The 25,095-nt window shown below is 34.9% G+C and overlaps 5 protein-coding genes across 11 annotated transcripts; 1 reads left to right on the top strand and 4 right to left on the bottom strand.

The window, feature by feature from the left end:
• Window positions 1-313: 313 nt before the first annotated feature.
• LOC124179990 (very-long-chain (3R)-3-hydroxyacyl-CoA dehydratase 2) lies at window positions 314-2,493 on the bottom strand. Its single transcript, XM_046564933.1, has 5 exons — window positions 2,361-2,493; window positions 1,553-1,670; window positions 1,164-1,399; window positions 802-983; window positions 314-652 (listed from the first exon to the last, which is right to left on the bottom strand). Exons 1-5 carry the CDS (start codon window positions 2,444-2,446, stop codon window positions 564-566), a joined length of 711 nt encoding a protein of 236 aa, XP_046420889.1. The 5' UTR covers window positions 2,447-2,493; the 3' UTR covers window positions 314-563.
• A 97-nt stretch (window positions 2,494-2,590) lies between these two features.
• LOC124179983 (pseudouridine-metabolizing bifunctional protein C1861.05) lies at window positions 2,591-25,043 on the top strand. 2 transcript variants are annotated; one of them, XM_046564915.1, is made up of 9 exons: window positions 2,591-2,716; window positions 5,420-5,782; window positions 6,055-6,394; window positions 6,770-6,897; window positions 6,999-7,058; window positions 16,095-16,300; window positions 16,412-16,611; window positions 23,993-24,237; window positions 24,552-25,043. In XM_046564915.1, exons 1-9 carry the CDS (start codon window positions 2,636-2,638, stop codon window positions 24,861-24,863), a joined length of 1,935 nt encoding a protein of 644 aa, XP_046420871.1. In that variant the 5' UTR covers window positions 2,591-2,635; the 3' UTR covers window positions 24,864-25,043. The 2 variants fall into 2 exon arrangements, with proteins under 2 accessions (XP_046420871.1, XP_046420870.1); XM_046564914.1 differs by lacking the exon at window positions 2,591-2,716 and adding an exon at window positions 3,142-3,510.
• On the bottom strand, window positions 7,289-15,080 carry LOC124179988. Of its 6 annotated transcripts, XM_046564926.1 has the most exons (4): window positions 13,519-13,690; window positions 13,396-13,444; window positions 10,981-12,223; window positions 7,289-10,098 (listed from the first exon to the last, which is right to left on the bottom strand). In XM_046564926.1, the coding sequence occupies exons 3-4, from the start codon at window positions 12,080-12,082 to the stop codon at window positions 9,812-9,814; spliced, it is 1,389 nt and encodes a 462-aa protein (XP_046420882.1). In that variant the 5' UTR covers window positions 12,083-12,223; window positions 13,396-13,444; window positions 13,519-13,690; the 3' UTR covers window positions 7,289-9,811. The 6 variants fall into 6 exon arrangements, with proteins under 6 accessions (XP_046420882.1, XP_046420881.1, XP_046420886.1 ...); XM_046564925.1 differs by lacking the exons at window positions 13,396-13,444; window positions 13,519-13,690 and adding an exon at window positions 14,537-15,080; XM_046564930.1 differs by lacking the exon at window positions 13,396-13,444.
• On the bottom strand, window positions 16,795-19,793 carry LOC124179991. The gene is made up of 2 exons (XM_046564934.1): window positions 19,296-19,793; window positions 16,795-18,743 (listed from the first exon to the last, which is right to left on the bottom strand). The coding sequence occupies exons 1-2, from the start codon at window positions 19,579-19,581 to the stop codon at window positions 18,355-18,357; spliced, it is 675 nt and encodes a 224-aa protein (XP_046420890.1). The 5' UTR covers window positions 19,582-19,793; the 3' UTR covers window positions 16,795-18,354.
• Window positions 21,003-23,602, bottom strand: LOC124179992. The gene is made up of 2 exons (XM_046564935.1): window positions 23,285-23,602; window positions 21,003-22,463 (listed from the first exon to the last, which is right to left on the bottom strand). The coding sequence occupies exons 1-2, from the start codon at window positions 23,418-23,420 to the stop codon at window positions 21,961-21,963; spliced, it is 639 nt and encodes a 212-aa protein (XP_046420891.1). The 5' UTR covers window positions 23,421-23,602; the 3' UTR covers window positions 21,003-21,960.
• Window positions 25,044-25,095: the final 52 nt, after the last annotated feature.

The raw sequence follows: 25,095 nt of genomic DNA, 5'->3' as shown, positions 1-25,095 counted from the left end.
TGTCAATATAGGCAAAAAAATCATGCAGCAAAATTATGAAAAAAATTTAGGACTTCAAAAAAGTTTAGGCACCTTCAATGAAAAATGAGAAATTTGTGAAAACCACGTTCTGCGAGATGATAAAGCTATTAGTTAAGCATTTTAATTTACATTCCTGCATCTTGCATTAAATTTTCTCATTTAATTTGTGAATCGATCAGTCTACAATGAGTTTTGGAACTAAGTTCTTAGATGTAGAAGTCATGGGGTTTTACATGACTTTCACTAAATACATGGTTCTACTTGCGAAATTTTCGATCATAGCATTTTTTTCATAAAATTAAGTGTTATGGTAAGAAAATCTGCATAACCTGATGGTAAATGTATTGTTAAAAAAGGTCATAGAAATGATACGTGCAATACTGTAAGAAGATTCTAAAATTTTTTAGTTTGCCTAATTTATATTTCATTTCCTTAGACCTCCAAATACATATTACCAGTAATTACAAAACGTTTGTATAAAAAAAGAGAAGAACTAGATCACTATGGAAGAGTTCATAATGACATACAGATGATATGATTGTTCAGTGTATTTTTTTAGATGACGTTTGCATAGGAGTTCCCAGGATTTTACGTCTTTGAGCAAACATATGCAGGTACAGATGTGGGAAAACTGTAAATAAACAAAAGGAAAAGAAATTGTATACATATGTACTTCAATTCTTAACTCAGGTAATACATAAACTTTTGGTATATCGACACGGGCATATTTAAATAAACACTCAATTTAGGATCACACTAATACTGGTGGTAGATACTTACGTGGAATGTAGAGAAGCATGACAAAGATAAGGAAGTAACGGTAGTTGAATGTGAAATTCCAAGCATTGGGCAATATATAGCTCCATGCATCTGAACTGATATGAGCGTATGTTTGGGCTGCATATAAACAGAGCAATTCACCAGTAATTCCAATTGGATACAGGACAATGAACATTGTGTACCTGAAATTTGGCATATTCATTACTGATTGTCAAAATTTTTAATCCGCTATATGTTTTTCCCCAGTCGTCTCAGAAGTACGTATTAGTACATCGTGATAAAATAATTCAAAAACAAGAACTAAAAATCGGCCTTTCTGCAAGAAAGACAATATTTGTGGCATAATAGAATTTGCATTTTACCTGAGCCATACAATGGGGTAAGGAACATGTCCGAGGAGATTCAGGAAGTAGTACAAATATCTTATAATTTCAGTGATGGCCCAAGCAATAAGAGCTAGGGGAAGGCCAGGCGATGCAGCTGCATATTCAAGAGGTGTAGCCAATATTACACCACAAACTACCATAACGCGACTAAGAACTTGAAATATTGTGATGACTGGATTTGATGGAACAAGGCCAGTCACTGCGTTAATGATCTGTCAGAAAATAAATATGCATATCAAGTGAAGCCAATTAATAGTATTGAATAACTAGAATATCTTAAGTGATATCACTTCCTAGAATTACGTATTAATCATGCAGAGAAGGTTTGCAGTGAGCAAATGTACTATACATATAACTAGCATTACCTCTAAAACAGCGGCATTTTGAAAAATAATAACTGTCATTCGCACAGTGTTCCATAGAGTTTCATCTCCTGCCAAGCCAAGATAATACCCTTGAATTTGGTATAATAAGTATGTCCATCTGTAAAATGAGGAATTGAATTTATTCATGCTTTATACGTCACATTGACTAAGAATTCGTAAAGACAACCAACCAAAGGTCTTGTAACTTGTCTTAAGCCCATATGGAGTAATATTAAAGGATCTAAATAGAAGAGATTTCAAATAATTCCATGCTTATAGTGAATTGCTCAACATTTTTTTCATTCATCTTTATCCTCTGATACACGCTTCAGTGTAATGCTGTTTCTGGCTGACTTTGAACATTTTTAGTCAACTCTTACAGTCAACGAATGATTAAACATAATTTACGTTATAAGTAAACGTTTACTTCAGATATATTAGCCTTCTTTCATTCCGAAACATTATTTTTATATTATTAATAACCACAAAATTTGATTATTAAACATAAAATCCAAAAATTGAGGTGGACTGGTTTTCTGAAAATTGTTATTTTCTGACTTTACTTCAAGGAACTCACATCCTGAAAAGTACGAGAATTTGTCGTTTTTCAAAAACACAAATGATTAGAATAAACGACCTTCGAAATTTTGCAAAAACAAATAAAAGAAATCATTTTCAATTTCTTATAGAATTAAATTTGAAAAAACCGCTTGGAACATTATGTAATATTATACTACGAAACTTTTACCGTTAGTACCAAGCAACTACGTTTCGTGACTTTGAATTCTTTTACATGAATGCTACTAACCCAATAACCTGGCCCAAGTTGTAACCAAGTAGGTAAAATTTGGCAAGAGCACTAGGCTCCTTATTTTTTCCATTTTTACCCGCCATCTCTTTCCAAAATGTATCCACACGACGCTTGTCCTTTCTAGCCGCGCTGAAACTAACGACTCGACCTGTGGCCGATGACTTGCACCTGAGGCTAACGTCGAGTCATAAAATCTTCAATATTCATGCAAACTCCAATCAGGATTCGAACTATTCAAATATGCAGCGTTTGCGTAAGGGCGCCTTTTCGTCATGTGTTATTCACGGCTATTTCGAGCTCGGCCGTGGAAGTTGGTTTCTGTAATCAATAGATGGTACCGTCCATCCACTGGTGTATGTACAATATATTATTTGAATAACAGGTGTCAATCCTAGAGTATGTTTCCACGTTATCAAAGTTCACATAGGAGAGGTTGGAACTCAATCAAGAATATATTACATTGTAACTCTAATTAGATTGGGACATTCCCTTGTACCAATGCTGTAATTGGTCGTTCCTTTGGAATTTAGCTGGAATAACTAATAGACGGAAATCCAGTTAAAGAAATCAGTTATATCACGTCAAGTCGATCCATTTTAGAGAATCCAACCGTAAATGCTTCACCCGAACATTAGGTTGACGACCATTGCGTGCGAGGTGCAAGCACTAGTGAAAAAAACGCCGAATGAATGAACAATGTAGGTTATGGTCATTAGGGTTATGGTACTGCCCGGTATGGCACACGGGTTTCACTGCACGTAGTGTCCAATAGTGATATATGTATAGAAATACTCTTTGGATTATACATTCGTGTCCATACCTATACATAATAATATTTATGCTGATAAGTGAGATAATAACAATATTAGTAACTAAGAATGCTGATCACGTATGTGCATTCATCATGCTTCGTGCATTTTGTAGTATTCGTATTTTTTCCACAATATCAACGTTTAAGAAGTGTTTAGTGAACCATAGGAGATTCAGTACTAAAAATAAAACTCTAGTTTATAGCGATGAAGTGTTAGAAGCTAAGAAAAATGATACTCCGATTGTCGCGTTGGAATCAACTATAATCACACATGGCATGCCTTATCCCGATAATTTAGAAACAGCTTTAAGAGTTGAGGATGTTGTCAGAAACCAGGTAATTATAGGCATCGGTGATCTGTGATTTTTTAGTTAACAAATCTTCAAAATCTAATACATCTGAAATTGCGTCAGGAATAGCATAGCCTGAGATAGCCTATAACAGTGCCTGTAACGAATGAAGAACTCTATTAGATATATTGTGGTGATATTATTTTTGATTGTTTGATCAATTTTCGTTGGAACCAATGCTAGTATGCAAAATCCCTGATTCCCAAACGTCGTTTTCAACGCCGAAGAAATATGAGATGGTTATCCCCAAGAAGTATAATTAGAGTCATCATTTGAGTTGAATAGTAATATTCAGTCCTTATAAAATACTATCGCTGGTTAAAGATGTCCCACGGGCCTGGTTGAGATTTATTCTACACTGGTAAAATGCGGTTTTTCTGCTAACTTATTGGCCTAAATGATCTAAACAACAGATATTATCTCTGTCACCAACCTACTGTGGTCGCCAATAATCATAGAAATATATGTTATTTTTCACTCGAAACAACTCACATATTTTTAAATATACAAAATCTGCAACATTATGTATTACTGCCAACTTATAACGGATATCAACATTTGTAAATATTAATTGTAAACGGAATATTAGTAATAAATAAATTTAACAAATAATTGACTTTATAACAATATTATAATTTTTTTGTTCCACATCACCTTTAAACCAGGTATTCAGTGTGGTAAAGAGTCCATGAAAATAATAAATAATTTGGAGATCTATATAATGGTTGTATGTAAAATATTCACAACAGACAAATGAAAAAAGAAAATGTACTAAATATGCAAAGTTTGCCGATGGTTTTCTCAAAATCGACTGCTTCAATAACGAAGCTCACTGTTAACATCAATGAAATTCGTGATATTAATGTAATGACGCATTTTTAGGATAAATAATTTTTGTGCAACATTAGTACTTCTGAAGTCCAATAGCCATCAAGAAAGTAAAACATATTCATATTTTCCCAAAATTAAATCTCTTCAAAGACTTTACGAAGTTGAAAATAGTAATTGAAAAACAAAACTTGTGGCGTTAACGTTGTTAACTTCAACCTTAACAATAATTGGTTCTCTTTTGCCCAAAGAAAGCTTGGAAAAACAAACACATGCTTTCAATATTTCTCCTATTAGTTAATTTAATTTAATTTTCAGGTAAAATTTGTAGCAATTTGTCCTATTGTAAGGTGGCAAATGTGGATCTTTATCATTTCACTAACCTGTAGTATGTCAGAAATAGTATTTCCTACCCTATAAATATTCTTTCAGATTGGTTTAACCCGGTCTCTTTCACATTGCTGTGACAATCAAGTCAAAATAACATTCAACCCACAGTAAATAGCATCAGATCTAATTGTGCACTAACAATGAAAGTAATTGATAAAAACAAACTGAATAACAGATACAAAATCCAGCCTAGTGACTCTAGTCACAATTTTTTACTGCCAAAGAAGTTGCAAATCAGAAAGAAATTCAATAATTTCCTAAAAGCGGATAGAGATATTTAGTTAAACCAGCATACTATATATACAGTTTTAAAGTTGCTGATTTCAAATCTAATTCTAACCCTCCTATATAGTATTTCTACTGAATTATGAAAAAGAGATTTTTCTCATGAATAGTATGTTGACTTGATATCTGTTGACGAGACTTAGCCATTAAATTATCAGAAACAGACAATCTAAGATGAAGCTTTGGAATAAAATATCACAGACTTATATCAGTATAAAACTCAATTTTTATATTTTCAAAATAATTTGAAACGAGAAGTATAATTAATTATTCCCTGCACCAATCATAAACTTTTTAATTCATAAATTCTAAGTATTGCGGGCTCGAACTTGAACAACGGGTAGAGTTGTGAATACCTCAATTTTAGTATTTATCAACTTATTCATTCCTAGGGAGCGGTGCCAGCGACAATAGGAGTTTTGGATGGCAAAGTATGTGTCGGTATTGATAGAGAAGGGCTGGCAAGGCTTTCTGCAAGTGAACGAGCAAAGACTGTTAAATGTTCGCGCAGAGATTTCCCCTTTGTCATTGCAAACAAGCTGAATGGTGGTACCACAGTCAGTGGAACAATTCTAGTTGCAAATATAGCAAATATTCCCATCATGGCTACAGGAGGTATTGGAGGAGTACATCGTTTTGCTGAATTGACATTTGATGTCAGTGCTGATCTTACGGAACTAGGACGCACGCCAATTGCAGTCGTTTGTGCCGGAGTTAAGGCAATTCTTGACATTCCCAAAACCCTAGAGTTCTTGGTAAGTGAGACTCTCAGCAAAACAATTAATGTACTACTAAAATTGAATAATGAACAAATTTGTCGAATTTTAATGTGTATATTGGTGATCATTATTGAAATGACTAAATTTATCCATGTAATACAAAAGTTAGTTACCTGATCTCTTGAGGAATATGGTTTTGATACTAATTGGTTCTTCTTTGTATGAAATTTTTGTTCACAAGCTGATACAGGATCTTTCTTTAGTCATTTACAGTTTTGGTGATAATAGGTTTACATTTACCGTTGCAGGAGACTCAAGGAATTCCTGTAGTAACGGTAGGGGATGGGGATACATTTCCAGCATTTTATTGCCGAGAGACAGTAAATAAAATACAATCTCCTTATCGAGTTGCTAGTCCTAAAGATGCAGCAAATTTGATCAAAGCGCACAGAGAACTTGCTCTTGCTGGCGGAATTTTGTTTGCTGTACCAATCCCTCAAGAGTATTCCCTAGATCCTGGGGAGATGGAAACCGCCATAATAAAGGCATTGAGAGACGCAGAGCAGAAAAATATCACAGGAAAAGATACGACTCCATTTCTTTTGCAACGGCTGACTGAAATCACCGCGGGACAATCCCTTCGGTCTAGTACGTTGCATTCTCTATGAAACATTGTTCATTATAATGTATATACCTTGGAATGAGTAATCGTTGATGATATGTGAAATCAGGGGCTGATAATAGGGATTAAAGATCTTACTTGCAATTAAAAAGGGCTTAGCAATTAATTCATATGAAATCAAATTTCCTATAATTGATATTATTTGAATCTACAAATAAACTTTACGTTCTGATTCATTAGTTAGAAATGATGCAAATTTTCGAGTGTAGCCAAATCACTTCTTTTGATTTCTGAGATGTTCAATTAATACCAAACGTTGTAATTATATCAAAGCACAGAAGTTTGTTACATATGCCTATCGTAAATATTCCAACAAACATTGCACTTCCTTTTATCCACAGATAAGGCATTAATTGAAAATAATGTAAAAGTAGCAGCCGAGATTGCAGTTCGTTTTTCTATCATCAAAAATGCACATGACAGCAGTCCAAATATTGAGACAGTACCAAGGAGTGAGAAATCTGGACCTGTAAGTCGAGGGATTTGATTAAAATGATAGTTAGTATCCATTTAAAATTAAATGAGTAATCAGCATTTGTGTAAATTTAAAAAAATTACTTATCATTCCAGGTAGTAATTGGTGGGGCAATCTTGGACACAGTTGTGCAGTTAGCTGAACCAACAATAAATGTGAGTTGACTTTTTTAACGAAAAAATTATACTAAATAACCAATTTTTTATTATATTTATGTCTCCTCATTGTATGCGTCGTAATATTATATAATTATACAGATTAATAGGTCTTTATATACACGCATTGAAGGTAATGGGGTATATAATTTAGATGATTTCTGAAAATATGATGTAGAAAAAATTGATGGATACTAAAGAAAAGGTTAGAGGAAACCAGCTAAGCTCGGTAGTATCGAATAACCTGAGCATATACTTCTCAGTCCATTTTATATGAAATGATTCATAATTATTTTGGTACATCTTACATTAATGCTGAAGGTTCATGCTGAAAAATGAGTAGAATAAAACAAATTAATAAATCAACTAGCTATGATAAATACAATATTTGGTAATAGCTAGATAATGATTTGCGCGTAATTATTATTTTGTGCAGACAACCCGCATAAAATCTAAGTTCTCAAATATTGATTATATCACAAATAAAATAATTAATAGCAGACTACGCATTCAGATATTTGGAGTGATTTAATTTTACACACCGTTTTTATATACTTTCTTTCCCTAACAATAACTCTGCTGTATTCTCTATTGCGTTTAGTAGATAAATACAGTATCTAGTAATTTTATAGTTATCGGTGTTAAACTCAAAGCAGGCACTATTTAAAGCTCTCTCTCTCTCTTTTCTCTCTCTATATCTTTATGTATCGCTCTCTTCTCGTGATCCTTTCTAATTCTTACCTACAAAGGACCTGCTGCTTCGAAGGTATTGACTACCAAATTTTTTTCTCTGCTTTCACTTCTCTTCCTTTCTTGTTTTCTTTTTTTGATTATTGCGTATTAGTGATACAAATCAGTTGTCTTTCAGTTATTGAATATTTCAACCCATAGTTTTGATAATGCGACCTATGTATTGGGAATGAAAATATGACACTCTGACACTTGATCGTAGCAAATGTATTACTCTAACTGGACTGTATTTACTTCTAAATGACGTATTTCGTCTACTGTTTGTACTATATTAACTCAATGTAACAAAACGAAAGCTTTACAGTTTGTGAGAATTTACTTTGAATGATTTACTGAGAGTTCAGTTTTTGGCGTCATATTGCTCAGCTATACTCCTACGTTTGTTTCCAATTAGGCATTAGCTGTGTATCAAGTGAGCAAAGCTGGAAGTTTTAAGCTACAAAAAGTATTATTGTTTTTTACTATACGTAAATTTTGTGCTTATTGTTAAAATAGCGACTGTTGTAATTCACGACTGGAATTAATTTTATTTCATCTGAGCAAAAATAGTCGTATGTATTCGAAAAAAGTTCCTTCGTTTGAGCTATGACCTTTAATGTTTTGCAGTTTTATGAGAAATTTCTGCTGCGTTAGGTTTAATAAAAATTGAGATTTTCGGTAACTTATCGAAAATAAAACTTGAGTGGTTAGATATAAATATGAATCAGAGGAGATTCATATAATAATACCTCCTAAGATAAGATATACAAATAATATCAATGATATGACTGAATATAAAATTCTATAAAACTTTTAGTGTCTTACGCTAGCCTTGCTTTGCGTTTTGGCCAGTACAATAGTCTAGTGTGATTCTTATGTAGCGTGTCTTTTGGTTTGGGCGGTTTTTTTTTTTTTTTTTTTGTTTCATGTTTTTGACAATGCTGCAGCCTTCTAATTAGTTAGTGTGAAATCATAAAACAATAATTGTACTTTATACAGGCAACTGCAGAGGCGGTGTTTTAGCGAGGTTTAAGCTTTGACATTTGTATGATCATATTACATTTAACAATAATTCAATCGCTTATTCATGATAAAACCTATTTCGTAAAACAGTAAAAATATTGCGATTGAATTTTGGCTGTCATACTAATTGTGTCTCTTTAGCATGATTACAACACATACATCAGCTAACTATAATCAATGGAACATTTACTGATTGACGCAGTTTCTCTTATGCATTCTCTTTGCAACACAATATGCGTATCGAATTCTATTAAAATATCTATTAAATCACAAGCTCAATCAATACCTGTGGCGTTTCTCAAAAATAAGCAGTTTGATTGCAGTACTACCTAATGTTTATCATATTATATACAGCCTACAGATGAACGAATCCATCGCCTTGGCATTTGCGATTCGATGATCATAAAATTTTAATTAATCCTAACTAGGAAGCCAATCATTTTTGTTATTTTTTAATTTTTTTTTTTTTTTTTGTTTTGTGATTTTAACCTTATGCTCTATAACACGAATCAACGCAGAATACTCGTGCTAAAGACAACATAATTTTGATATTTCGACGAATAGCGCAACCCAGTTGCATCCATCCTTTAAAATTCAACATCTACGAATATCCAACGATGAAATTTTATGTTACTTAAATAAAGTACTGATCATTTCGGTGAGCGACAGATTATATTCTTAGTCAACAGACACCTATATATGGGTTGGATATTTATGCCTTAAAGTTATTAAAGCTACTCACCTGCGTTTCACATGTTACGGGTCTAATTTGCACACTTATTCGTCAAGTTTTGCTCACAATCAGTAGCACTAGTTTTCTGTTTTGTTCTGTGCCTACGTACTTTTCTAAATCAACACATAACACTGTTCTTGAGCCCATGCGAGCTTATTGGCAGATTAAAAACATTATGTCAATTTTACTTATATAACAGTACTTGGGAGGGTTGTCTGTTGTTGCTTCGTAGAAAATGGTGCCAGGTGTGTCGCCACCATCTCCATAGTCAGGTGTGTCTATTTTGTACCGTGCCTCCTACGCCCAGCACCTGGCTGTTTCCATTGGAAAACAATAATCTTCTATTAAATTCTCGCATTTCATAATTGTTATTTCCGTTGCTTTTTTCTTTTGATGTGCAGTTGTGGTTCGCAGGTGAAGGATTTGTTTCTTCAAGTATCAGAGCACAATGGCTATTTGTATCACTATCCGCACCCCCATCTTGCAGAGCATGCGCCAGTAGGGGATGTCTTCCACCTCCACATTCGTCAGGCTGTAACAACAGCGTTGCGTTTCCTGTAATAACATATTTATTAGGTTCTTATTCAATACAAATGGAGTGCGATGAAGACTTTTTTAGTGTCAGGGCTGGAACCGTTAAATGAATCATCTAAAATATTTGGTATACAGTTTAAACGTTGTTATTTGCGGCTTTATAAGAATTCTGCTATATCTAACAATATTAATTCGTGCATGTCTCGATGAAAATTTTTCGTGCAGACGTGCCTTCGTAGCTCTGTAATTAATATCTCTGCATAACTTTGTGAATTGAACTGCTGTAGGGAAAAAAAACAGTGTTAAAAGTGTCCATAAATTTGCAGTAAGTTATAGATATTTAAACATGTTTCTTTTTCTTTTAGAATATCCTAACTTTCTGTGTAGAGATAAAAAGTACTTTGTGACTTCATTTCCATCAAATTGATGAGAACCAGTATTCCAAAACTTGATTTCTTCACAATCCAGCTAAGCATACATAGAAACGTTTGGTTTTGTTTTCCAACGGCTGATCTTCAGATTCACAGAAAACAATTTGTCTTGAATTAATGCAACTTCTCTGTAATAATAAAGCCTGTAATGACTTGACTATTATTACAATGCTTTACTGTTGCATATCTATGAATATTATCTCTTGTTCGAAAAGCCCTCTGTCTTTTTTCATCTTGAGCAATTCAAAAGGATTATTTTCTGCTTTTCGATGTCGATATTGTCAACAAAAAACGCAGTGGCATGTAGGCATTAAAAAATTTAATTTCCTACAGGTAAAATTAAGCTTGCAATAATAGCACCCATTGTATCCGTACCTCGATCAGGACTTCTAACAAGTCAAAAACCTTTCTAAGGTATCTGCAAGTCATAATAATTGTAATTGATGTATAAATACCTTTTCATAGGACTTACCAGAGCTAGCAGTAGTTGGTTGCAAAGTTGTGCGGCGTAGAATACTTCCATTATTGTTAGTTGGATCAGGAACAATTTGAGCTAGAGGTTGTGCGAACGGTGTTGGAGGCGGTGGAGGTTCACGAAGTAGTCGTATCTTCTGTATCATTTCGCGAATTTCATATCGCAAAATGCCAAGAAAGCAAAGCTTGGTAAAGGCAATGACACAGAATCCAAGTACGAACAGTAAATCAGCAGTTCTTCTTAGCCAGCGAAGTAATGATTCGTCGCATCCTTTTGAATAAGGCTGCTGACAAGTGTCACTCATGTTTGCGATTGCAAAACAACAACTCTGCGGCCATCGCGATGTGAAATCTCTTGGTCCAGTGACACCGCAACAACCAAATTCTCTCTGAAGTCTGTCCCATTGCTCGCTGAATCGTGTTTCCTTTCCATATTCTGTCTGCAGTCGAAGTCTAAGAGTTGGTCGCAGCTCAGCCCTCATTTTCTCAAAACGGAAGACCCAGGCGACTCCCACAACAGCGTCGCCAAACAAAAGAGCAAGGAGCAAGAGCCAGTAGGCGTTTAAGAGACGGGCACTCAGTCTTCGGGCTGCCACGCAACCGAGCAATTGCACAAGACCCAATTGTGCCACGAGTGCAAGCACAGCGTAGAGGGTGGTCGGGTCAAAGAGGCCTGGTACACCAGGGACTAGGCGGCGTCTTGTATCTCCAGAAAAGATAAGGGTTCGTGCACCGGCGGCAACAAAGCCGAGAGCACTTCCTAGGAGGACAACATTGCAGGCATAGATCCAGAGTCGATAATATCGCATCGCGATGTCCTCGCCTGGAATTTGACCACCTGCAACACCGATGCTGCCTCCCAAGTCACCGCCCCCGATGTTTCTATTTTGTGACGAGGCAGCTGTTAAGTTGCCGATGACTACACTGTTGTTGCGGTTAATCGTCGCACTTTTATTATTGTTGTTTATGTTATTTCTTTGCTCTGCTGCGCCTTGTTCTAAAAGGAATAAAAACGGTGGTTTGGTGCTATTGTTATTGTTGTTATTCTGGCTGTGCGTTGATTGCGGCGTCGCGGAGCGTTGCAGCAGCATCACCGTCATACTATCAATCCTCCCTTATTTCACTTTATCTTCGGACAGCCTTATTCCTCGATTCAAGGTCACTCGATTACTGTTGACAGCGTAAGGTTGCCCGTACCCACCTCCAGGTCCTTCTGTTTCAAGTGTTGGTACAGGCGCATTCTGCAACAATTGCATACACAGAAATTGAAAATTTTGCAAATTTTTTAGAATCACCTTCAATTCTGCCAAGACTCTTCAGAGGTTTCAAGACAAAGTACGCACAGCACTTACGCAATACATGTATGCAAGCACCTTTCATGTTTGTAGCTAGTCGCAAAATTCTATCCCAGTAGAAACGAAACCTCGGACAAGCTTTAATCATATATTTGCGAATATAATGCGTTTTTCATTAAAATAATATATTTCTTCTTAGTAAATTATTCAAATCAAACCTTTCCACTTTCCTGCAAACAATATCAACTCATAGCTTTCAAATAGGTATGCAATTCTCTATAATCAGCTAATCTTTAGCGGTGGCGCATGAACAGTAAAGTGAACTTAATTAAAGCGTAATTACAATTTTTTAGAATATAGTGTGGTTAAAATTTTAATTCTTGAGAGAGTTAGTATAATACTGGTGAAATTTCTTATGATACGAAGTGCCACTTATTTGCATTGGTAGCTGAGAAAAGAGTATGAATATCTTAACTTAATTGACTGCTGAAAGATTGTTTGTTGCTCAGCCTATAAACGTAATTTTTTTGTTCTGACTTTTGTCATTATAACTAAAAAGCCCCTCACGTGATTTCTAATCCAGGCTATGAGAATATTTCAGCTTATATACTTTTGTTGATAAACATCAAAAGTTTGAACGCATAATTTCTAGAAACACTTACACAGTAAAATCGGTAATCTTATTTGCATATTTTTTAAATTTAATGTGAATAATTGGTAAAAATTTAATTTTTAAAGTTTAAAATAAATGTGAACTAGTAATTATATTCTTTAATCGGGTTCGAATCTTACCCGTTCTCGGTTTCTTGTTTCCCTTATGATTTGAGACTTCAGTAAGACAACGTTCGTTTATATTTAAATCACCCGTTCAAGAATCTACCGACATCCCTAATTACCGGTTAATTTAAATATACAATTTATTACGTAATACTAAATGATTACATAAAAGCTTGCGAAGACTTGGCAGCTCTACTAAATACCAGACACAGCTCTTTCAAATTATTGTCGCTGTTCTGAAATCATTTGGAATTAAATTGATTGCTACTTGTCGTTCGAAACATGAAACGTACTTGTGCAATTTTTTTGCCCCCCATCCCATGCATGACTATATTATATACCTCATTAACCGTGCATCTCCTGCGGGATTCAAAGAAATCACGACCATCGCTGGGAAAAATGTCACGCAATCAGCTGATCGTGAATGATGCGATGTAAATATTATATGGAATATAATTATATACCTGCAGTTAATATACACCTTAGGAAAAATGAATGTAATTGAAAGACTTGCGAGAGATTGAGAATAAATTTTTAATCCTTTCGAGTGAACAATATTCTTCTAGTGGTATGCAATACCTAGAATATATTCTATTCTATTATCGATTTCTACCACTGCCAAACTGCCGCGCACGACTGTTCGCAAGCTTCTGCCCTCAAGCATCGGCGAGAAAAGCTTTAGATATAGAATGCATTGTTATGCAGGCGGATTGGAATTTCGCGGAAAATCAGTTGCTTCGATGCTAATTGCATACACGTTGCTTTAAAAGTAACGATTATTTTTATTTTGTATTAATGCGGAAATAAGTCCAGCGAAATGCACTCTGCATTTGAATATGAAATGAGGAATTATTGTTTATGTATGTGTCTTTGTCAGTTTCGAAGAAATCTGTTGCAAGCGGACGCTTTGACTGAACTAGGCAAATATAATATTGGCATTATAGCACGCGGCAATATACTGGGCGAAAAATTTAAAGTAAAGTACCCCGGGGAATTACATAAGGGCGCACATCGATCGTTTCACAGTTTCGCGCGTGCCCCAGCCCTCCTGCAATCCTTACGCCCACGTTACCACTTTTAAACACATACTTACACGCCTTTGACGGTTAAATTTACATTACAGATTACGTTGCATTCAACAATTGAGGAAATATTTGAAAAAATTGTGAGAAATTGAAGAAAAAAAAACCGTAGTCAAATTAACTATTAACATTGGTAGAGACATTTTTATGCAAAGCTCAGATGATCCGATTATACTATATAACTACTTCCATATACCTATAAACACTTTTGTCGAGCATTTGCGTTGCATCGAAATTACACTAACAATAACTGCACTGCGTCTAGTTAAAATTTGTTGCTATACCGTATGATTTGTAACGCGCTGATGTTTTTTGTAGGCTGGGTTCGTTGCACAATTTTTTAAGGGTCAATATGAGATCATAGTTAATATAATTGTAGTATTTAATCTTTTGCACTAACCTTGGGATATCGGATTAATTTAAAGGTCGCTGCGATCGATCGGCATCGTGAGATGATGGTTTTACGTATTAGTTGGTAATCGAAGTGGAATTAAAGTGATCCACACAGCCGTTGTTGTCACGTTATGTCTACCATTTCCTTGTATATTTCGCCCACTCGAATCGTTTTGAGTGCAGTTCAAAGAAACCAATTGACAAAAAACGTTGTCAAGGGCCTTAGCTGAATTGACTATCGATTTATTATATATTTCTTAGTGCGTGTTGTTCTTTACACTTGAATTTTTTAACAATTGATAACAGATGTCTTCGCGATCGCTGTACACTTTGTAGCTGCACAAATATATCAGCTGGGTACCATTATCGATACTTAATTTTTATCACATTTAATTTTTTTCGCATACTGTTATCCCCTTTCTATAATTCGTATTCCATAAAGCCGAGGAAGACACGATGCGGGGGGAAGTTACTCAAATGATGAATTTGGAAAGCTGTATCAAATATTATTATTGCCTGGCTGTAGGCAACCCAACTGTCGACATTCAGCCTCACGATACGCCTTGACGGTAGACAACATAACTAAAATGAACGCCTCTGCGCATCGCGCATTTCAGCCAATTCGAACCTGTGTTAATGGACGGAATATTTGCGGCATGATCAGATATTTATGTTAGAAAAAAAAATTCACTTTACGTCCCAATAAATTTTCAATTCGGCTACAAAAAAAAAAAAGAAGGAAAAATAAAACAAGGCATAAAGTAAAATCGTTCATTGAATGAACAATAAACTTCTTCATGCCACGCGCCGTACAATTTCTGCAATGTGTTTTTTTAAATCTTATTTTCGCATGTATTCATAAAAGAGGCATTGTGGATCGAAACTACCGACGTAAAATGTATTTGCCACCATGTGGAACGAACGCTATTCCGACCTATAACACATCTACACTGCGTAGTTATTTCCTAGCCCCTGGAATTACGCTTGGCTGCAACCTTATATCGACCTCTGTTTACATTTCACGACAATCTCTGCTAACATGCAAGACTTCGATTATGCATCACCTGACTACAAGAAACGAAGACATACTTTTCTAGGATTTCAATGATATACGTAACATCTATTAATAGAATAAACTGTACTTGTATTTCAAACCACTTTTGCCACAATAGTGAAATAAAATCTGACTTATCGTATTTAATTTGCCTTAAATAATAATTATACAAATTAAAATATTACTCGCGATCTCTTTCATATTTACGTTGAACGTCATTTGTCTCAACAAGGTTTTAGTGAATTCCAAAATAAGAATCGAACAAGATTTCATTCCGGTGAAAAGTAGAATGAAATTGCTCTGTTGTCAAATGTACAGCAGTCAACAAAAAATTCGGGAAATATGTGATGGCAAATTGAAGAATGGGGGTGTTTTTAACTCCGTTCAATTAATTTTAGCTTGCTTTACATCCCAAATTACGTGATATTCTGCCCTACACTTTACAAAAAAAAATTATTTTTTTTATAAGAATTATGAAAAATTACTCGTCAACTGACGTTCCGTATTGCAGTTTGACGGAAGAACCCATCCCGGAAAGAGCCGTGAGAGTTGTGGAGGTGTCGGCAGAAATGTTGCTGCTGCTTTGATTAACTTAGGAGTTAAAGAAACTAATTTATTATCAGTTGTTGGTGATGACAATCCGGGAAAAATTCTAAGACAAAGCCTCCAGGGTAGGGATGGCATGGTGGAAGTACGAAAAGATGTTAACACGGCTAGGTAAGAATAATAGTATATTCATATTCTCATGAAGTGACAATTCCCATAACTATCAATTTACGTTATATTTCACGTCAACTCAGATTTTACTACTAATTTATTCATCAATAGATATGTGGCACTACTTGACTTTGTCGGGGAATGTAAATTCGGTATTGGTGAAATGACAGCTCACGAAGCAATTTCTCCAGACCTTGTTCAAAAGTACCGTTCTCAGCTGGAGAAAGCTGCAATATTAATCCTGGATGGGAATCCACCATTGGCAACAATTCTGGAAGCCTTGAGCATAGCTGCCCCACGCACCATTCCAGGTAAGACACCCAATTTACAACCAATTTTTACTGCGGTTTCATCTGCACGGTCATAAAGCTCAATTTTATGAAACACAATATGTATTCTAACATTTTCTCTCTCCCGAATCAATCTACTTTTCATATAACTGGTTTTCTTAATGAGAAGATCGGTACTGTGAATAGCATAATTGTTATGTCACATAAAGAAGTAAATACCAGACTTTATTTTTAAAAAATAACATGGTATATATGAAGGTAAACGTGTATAAAATTACTTTTATGCATTACATTCGGACAGAGAGTGCTATTGATTTTCCAGATGATGATCCTATACACCTAAATTATAGCATTTCCTTTACAAACCCAAAAATAAGTTGTCAATGAATTAAGAAGATGAAAGACTTATATGTTAAACTGAAATGGAGTTTCATAGTAGCTTTAGGTCTAATTTCCTTCATTACTTGAAATTAAACTTTGTAGCGACGGTTAAAATTTTTTTTCTTTAACTTACGGCAAGTGCAAAATACATCTTATTGCAAGAATTGGAATAAAGAGAGATCGTTTTAGATTTCCATAGTTGTTCTACGGTACTTCGTTATGGAGAGACTAACTTCGCTATAAGATCATCATCTACACAATAGCTGTACTAAGATTAGAGTTATTTGATAATGCAGAACAGGTGTATATCATATACAAAATGTTAATACTTTTCACTGCTTAACTCTATACTTACGAAACTACGGACGGTTCTTATAGATACAGACAATTAACAAATAATTAACATACGGACGGATAATATTTAAGACGGAATGATCTGTGATCATGGTGCGTTAACATTACAGAAAAAAAAATTTCAGACTCAAAAGATATGATCTTCTTCAATCATATTAGAATTGGCCCATGTATATAACTTTTCTGAACAGTACGAAAACTTAATCTAACTGTGAGCTAAATATAAAGTATATTTATATACTGAATAATGCGTTATCGTATAATTTGATATAGTTCAAGTAAAAAATCCTTATGGTTCATGGCCTTTAAACTTTCACAGTGATTTTTTATATGCAATTCCCATCTGTCAATCCAAAAATTGAATTGCAACTATTTTGAATCTTTGTCTCATTTCATCCTAAACTCTTAAACGTAGTGTTTCTTAAGCGCACTACTCAAATTTGATCAACCTAGCTTAAGACCAGGGAAAAGTGAACTATTTTGTTTTTTGTCAACATTACTTTTAAAAATTTATCACAGCGCTATTAACTGTTTTTTAAAATTGGACAAAGATAACGCACTACAAGTTTACTTCAAGTACATTTCGGAAACTATCCTGTCGAAATTTGTTGTTACGGTTAGTTTAAAATGTAGACAAAATTACCTCACATATAACTAGTGATATAAGAGGGTATAAGAAATTTATATTAAAGATTGACTGACATCTTAGTGCTTCGTCTTTGTCAAAGGAAATAAAAATAATTTTCATTGTTACGATGAATTTTTAAAGATAACATCAACAACAAACAAATTGCAATTCGTTTAGCTTCTGCACAGCATCATATGTTTCCAGCTATTCTTGCATCTACAAATAGTCGACTGATGCTAAATAGTCCATGAGGTATTAGCAAGATAAAATCTCATAAATACTATCTATAAATACTGTACTAAGAAAAAATTTCTACCCTGGGTTAAACCCTCTCGAATTAAAAGCTGCTGCGAAATTACTGGACTTTTTTACAATTATTTACGAACATAAACAATCAAAGCTTAGGCCTGAGATTCCAGCTGGAAGCGCGTTTGGGATTCTTTAAGATACTCGCGTTTCTTGCGCTGAATATTAGTTTCGACAAAGAATAAAGTACTAGCTATCAGCAAGACAACGCTTCCAACAACACCTAATCCGAATGACCAACCAAAAAAGTTGTTCACATGCCCAGGCATCCAATGGTCAGTGTTGCCAAGGCATGCAAATATAATAACAGCTAAACACCCGCTAATTCCAGCGACCAGCAGTAGGTAGCTAATTATTTGTATCAATAGAATATAATGTCGTTGCTCAGGGTCACTGCAAAGAGCATACAGCAGTACCAATCCAAATGACACGATTGACAGCAAGAAAGCCAGAGTAAAGAAAGTCTGCGTTGCTACCATAAAAGCTGTAATGACAACAACAAAGCATACATTAATCACCACAAATACAATAACAGTGTGATAAGTTGAATACAAAAATCTAAGATTAATGCTGCATGAAATGTCCAAGTTTCTTTTGAAAATTACTAACAATTGTACTTTTTCAGTTTCAATATAACATCATATAAGCTTACCGTTGGAATGATACAAATTGATACCGTAATTTTCTTTATTGAATAATGATATTTAAGTTAAGAGTAGTTACACACTTGTAGAATGTGGAATTTTCATGTTTTCATATCACAATTGTGCGATTAAAACGTGTATAAAAACCCTCAACATAAGTGATTAAGAATTTTAAACAGTAGTGGATATGCGATACATTCAAATTCATCATTCTCCTAATAACTTGCAAGATTCATTTTAGTGATCAACATAACATTATCTTGTATTCTTGCCAAGTATTTTTTGTAATACAGGCCACAATACTTGCCCGGCAAGGTTGCAGATACCGTAATTGAAAAAATATTGATGATCTGAATTATTTGAATTTCAACAATTAGAAAAGAATTGCTTACGAGGCAAAAGGAATCCTCGGATATCCGAGTAGCCCGCTGTGAACGGATCGTAGACCCATCTGCATCCGACGAAATAGCGTCGAGGGTTAGCCTCTATTGGATTTGCCAGAGATCGGAAACAGTGGGTCCATAAGCCCAGTTTATCCAATTGTGCTCCCGGTATCCGATAATCACTTACAAGCCACGCTGGGGTGCCAAAACTCACGCAGATGCACACTAAACCTATCAAAAATACAACCACTCCCACATTGCCGGACAAACTTCTCTTCTTCAACGTGGTGCTCATCGTGTTCGTGTGTTTACTTGATTATTTATAAAATACTAAATAAAAGTCACACAGTTTTCGATACAGGTGTTTTGAATTACATGAAGCACTCAATCCCGACTTCGAATAACTGAACCACGCCCTGGATGTATTCAGTTTACCTTGTCAGCCGCCATACTTGATATTTAAACAACACCGTGCGAGTGAATTGCTTGCATGTGTGTGACTACCGCAGTTGACTGCGCGCTATGCGATTCACCGTATATTTGTAATCAGTCTTCTACAGGGTGGTCCGTTTGAAATGAATTACATGTTGGAACACGGTTTGTTTATCCGCTTAGGAGCAACCTTCGCAAGGGTTCCTGGTTAATTTGATCTCATGCTAAAAATTTTGGGCTTCACTCTCGATAACCACAAAGCACACGAATAGGTAGTAAATCCAATGCTTTTGGATGGGAATTTATTTTCCATATGACTTGACTTGCCAACAATCGGAAAAGAATAGAATCGGAACGATTAGCAGAATTATGAATCCCATTTGTTTAAGTTTCCGAATTAAGCATGAGTTACTCCAATGAGACACTGTTCGTTTTAATCTGTTTATTCGTTTCTATTAGATTTTATCTGTTCTTTCCTATCCCGTCACATTCGCGACAATGCCACCTCTAATAGCTTGTTCGTTTTAATTATTTATTTAGAATAAGGAATGGCAATTATCAATCCGATTCAATTCTTTCTATACGAATTAATTTTTTTCAAAGAATACGAAACATCCGTTTGGATAAAGAAATCGGAATAGATCGTATTGAAATTCTCAATCCGTTTCTATTGTTTTCCGATTGTTGGGTTTCGTTGACATTGAGTGCAACTTATGAACAAAATTGACAAACTGTACATTCAATTTTGATGCGCTTCTTGGATTTTGTCTAGTTCGAGTAATGCAATTTACTAAAAATTGCACAAAAATAACAATAAAAAAACCGAATTGGCATTGATAACATTTGAAAAAATTGATTAACTCTCGACGACGATATGGGTAAATGATGAGGTGCATAATAATTATTTAGATAAAGATCCCACTCAAAATCGACAGATTTTCTATCTGATTGAACTAATGTTCATTTTTTAAAACAATCATATTTCGAAACGTTTTCGACAATGCCTACGAATATTTTGTATCGGAAAAATCGGTTTATTTTCTGCGGATCACACGGTATGTTGATTTCACTTCGCCATGTGGAATTGATACATGCATGCATGACACATGGATGTGTATGGCTGGTTACAGGACATCTCAAGCGAGGTGCATAATACGTAGATCTAAGATCAGAGATCACATTTGTCAATGCCTTGAGTCTTGACTGACTCTTTGTCTCGTTTATTCCATGGGAAAACGCAAGTGACTAGTTGGTAGTTACGTAAATATGACTGACGACAATTAATGAGTTTAATAAGTTAACATTTTTATTACAATAAGATCTCTTCATAAATATACTATAAAAGATACAAAACGAATTAGAAAATAATTGTACATTTTCAAATTTCCAATTACATAATTTCGTACTCGCTTCAGGCAGCGTTCCAAACATCTATGCATAATAGTATAAAAAACGGGTTAGTATAAAGATTATAGTTATTAAAACATTATCATTAATGGACGGAATATAATCAGGTATTTTTTGGACAAAATAGATTCAATGGTACATTTTCTACCTATATACATTTGATGCGATACTATTGAGATTTTGTATTACATAATACATACATATATGTATATTGTTGAATAGCGAATTCATCACGTCATTATTCCTAGTGCATTTGATGACAGAATAAAAATGATCATCTGTAACAGATCTAGAAATATTCAGAATAATAGCTACCCCTCAGCCATAAGAGTCTTCTTAATACTATAGTATAATCAAATTCATTGAATGTTACTAACATATTTTATAATAAAACAAATTTAAAAAGTAAGAGCTTGTTTACGACCGCTCTCAATGTCGAGACTTTTGTAATATACATCTAAAACGTGAAATTATGTATGCCAGTCCACTCATCATCCATTATTTGAAACAGTCTAAAAGAATGCGTTCTGTGTGATTAAGGGTGTTGTATTCACGAACTATGACGTAAGTTTCAACCAGGTCGATAAATACAATGCCGATTCTCTGCAACATGTTTTCATTATGAAATTTCTACTTAATTGTGGCAAAGTTTAAAATTTTGGTAAATAGACCAGTGTCTCGTGAAGTGCTAATAACTATAATTAAAAACACACTCTGGGAGTAGTGAACAGTTTCGTTAAACTTATAACTCTAATATGTAAGCGAATATAGGTATAAAACGGATGAGTTGTGTTAATTTTTGGAATGAATTGCTGAATAGTAGTTATTCTGACAATTAGATGGTGGTGTGAGTTTTTTGGTCCGCCATCAGAGATTTCTGCTCTCGTTTCCTGGTTCTTCTACCTTCAATCAGGAACAAGATACCCCCTATGTAGAGAAAGACAGTTCCAACCACTGCTAAGGCATATGACCAACCAACGTCGTTATGCTCCCAGTTAGGCATCCAGTCACGACCATCACCCCTAGCTCCAAAGATAATTACAGCTATTATTCCAAATGTAGCACTCAGTGTCAGGGTACCTCCATTAGCCCATAAAATCAGTTGGTATTTGTCGTTACGGCGAGATCCAAATGTGCAGATCAATGTTAAAAAGCCTCCTACTAAGAGTAACGTAAAACATAGTGTGAAAAAAAATTGAGTCGCGACGAAAAATTCTGGTAGTAGAAAGTCTTGGATTATGTAGTATTCTTCTTCAAAGATCCACCAACAGCTATTGAATCTCGTGTCGTACAGATGCCTTATATCTTCAAAATTATGGAAACACGCCTCCCATAGTCCTAAAACACAAATTAATCGAACGAGTTGAGGGAAGGAAAAATAAGAAAAGGATCAAAAGTAACGACAATCAAAATAAGTTATTGACCACTAATGCAGGGAACAAAAAATATACACGTGTCTAATGTTTACTAAAAATAAAGCATTTTTATCATTCATAAACAGGGTGTTTTATGATACAGAAATGAAAACTTCTTTGAGAATCCCAAAATTTCCGAAGTCGTAATAAAGTTTTTGCATAAATGACTGTTCAAATAAATGGAATATGTAAAATAGAGAAATCAGCCGAGTTAGTACAGGATATCAATAGGCCATGGTAATCTTTATCGTAATCAATTGAGAGCAATGGATCTGGCAGTCACTAAATAAAGCAATGCACACCAGATGAAATATTTCTATCATATCATATCGAAGTAACAATATTAAATAATCATAACATCACAGAAAAACCTTCAAAATCCATAAATTTTCGGCAGCTAAACACCCTGACTGTGTGTATTTGAAAATGTTGACAAACATTGTTATGCCTTTGGCTGATTTCTGTAGAGTTACCTATTGGTGAGACAGTATTCAGACACCCAATGCTATCTTGCTAACTACACTATCAACTTTTGTGTACGATTTGCAGTTCTACAATATTGAAGGTACGCAACGAGTGTATTAGTGGATGATTGAAATTTGTGCGCAAAAGTATGCATAGCATTCTCCGGAATACAAGCATGCGCGCAGCTAATACATTTTGATAAATGAAAATTTATTAGACAAATAAAAGTAAAAAATTATCTTTAAATATAAATACAAATAGTCATTGTTAAATAATTACCGAGTCTGATGAATTTTGGGTTCGGTAATTTACCATCCGTCTCTAGCCAATAGGGCGTGGTAAATGCAATAACCACAAAAGCAAATGCTAGCGCAGTGCATGCGGCAGCCACTTTTAACGTTCGCGACTTTTCCATGGTTGTTAAATTATGTGACGACAATAACTTTTATCGAGTATTATTAGCAATGTTTATTTACTCAGGTGTGTAACGATTTATTCACGCCCGACACTCGCGCAGACTAACTAATGTTAGGTTGATTAAGCTAACAACAATGCATTTGCTGCCTGCTGCCTACTTCATGCCGTTATAGCTCATGTCGATTTGTCAGGTCAGCCATTTGCGAAAAAAATTAATAGCCTGTATGTCATGATATATTCAAGCAAGATCGAATTATTGATGGAAACGCAATAATCAAATAATCATCTATCAATATTATTAGTTTCGAACGAAGAAAATATTCTCACGGTGTTTTATTTATGCCCTTTTCACTTTCTGTTTATATTATAACTAAATTCCTTTCTCCAGCAGTTTACAACCGGATATTGTCTGTTGGTAAACCTTGCTTCTAAATTTAAATTACATGAGAAAATAGCGCGTTACGGTTTTCTTTTCAACTCAATCCAAAAGCAAAATAACATTCTTTTTAATGAACTCTCTGTAACACGAGGAAATATAATTTGTACTTAGTAATTGATTTATTGTTACAGTTTGGTACGAGCCAACAGATGTGACAAAAGCAACAAAGATTTTTCAATCTAATGAGTACTGGAAAAATTGTCTTCACTTCATTTCACCCAACCAGAACGAATTGATGGCTATTGCCAAATATTTGAAAATTGATGTACCTGTTAACTCTGAAAATTTGGTTCTGGAGACGGTAATGAAAATTGCAGCACAGGTCGCTCAACATGTTCCAGTTGTTCTAACAACGCTTGGCTCTCAAGGGCTACTGGTATGACTATTCCACGAGTAACTTAATAAGTCATTACTAAAAAGGCAAAAGCCTACATTTATTTCGAGGGTCTTTTCGATGAGGGCCCATGTCGAAAAATAGTTTTAAAAAAATCCATTTTATTGGGCCTAGCTGGGGGACCCTTGAGTCAAGAGCCCGGTCACGACCGCATTGGTTGCATTGGCATAACTACACCACTGGTAGTTGTGAAAAAAAAAGTGATTCTTAAATGCAGATAGATATCACATGAGAGTTTTATTCAAGACCAGTAAGCCTTGTTCCTAGTAAGTAAAATTTGTGCTGTCTGTCTACAGGTCTCTCGAAAAGCAGACAAGATTGAACCTTTTTACAATGAAGACAGGCAGTTGATACATCACGATAGTGCTGAAGTTCAGACACGATTGTATCCTCCGATATCTTTTTCTACCGACAGTCAGGAAAGAATAGTCAGTGTTAGCGGTTGCGGAGACTGCCTAGTCGCAGGTATAATTCGTGGGATCCAGGAGGGATTGGATGAAGCTAGCTGTGTGAGACTTGCTCTAAAAGCTGCGTCCGTTTCCCTTACATCTTTCGATCCCGTTCCAGCTTCACTTTCTTCCATCAAAATGTTTAAATATTCCAGTTAAAATTAGGGTCCGAGTTTGCAGTGATGAAGTACGCATAACTTAGTCTACTTTATGATCTGTATATTAGAGTGTTTCAAAAAAACCGACTTTTTTTTTTTTTCGAAGAACATTGAAAAATCTTCCAAGTGTCCCTCAAAAATGACCTCGGTAAAATATGAGCTCTTAATATTGATATTTAGAGGTGGCGATTCTCAATTTTCTATTTCCCATTTAAATAACATGGGCAAATCTT

The sequence above is a fragment of the Neodiprion fabricii genome, chromosome 4 (genome assembly GCF_021155785.1).
Source record: "Neodiprion fabricii isolate iyNeoFabr1 chromosome 4, iyNeoFabr1.1, whole genome shotgun sequence".
Taxonomy (NCBI): domain Eukaryota; kingdom Metazoa; phylum Arthropoda; class Insecta; order Hymenoptera; family Diprionidae; genus Neodiprion; species Neodiprion fabricii.
This window is presented reverse-complemented; position numbering and strand designations above follow the sequence as displayed.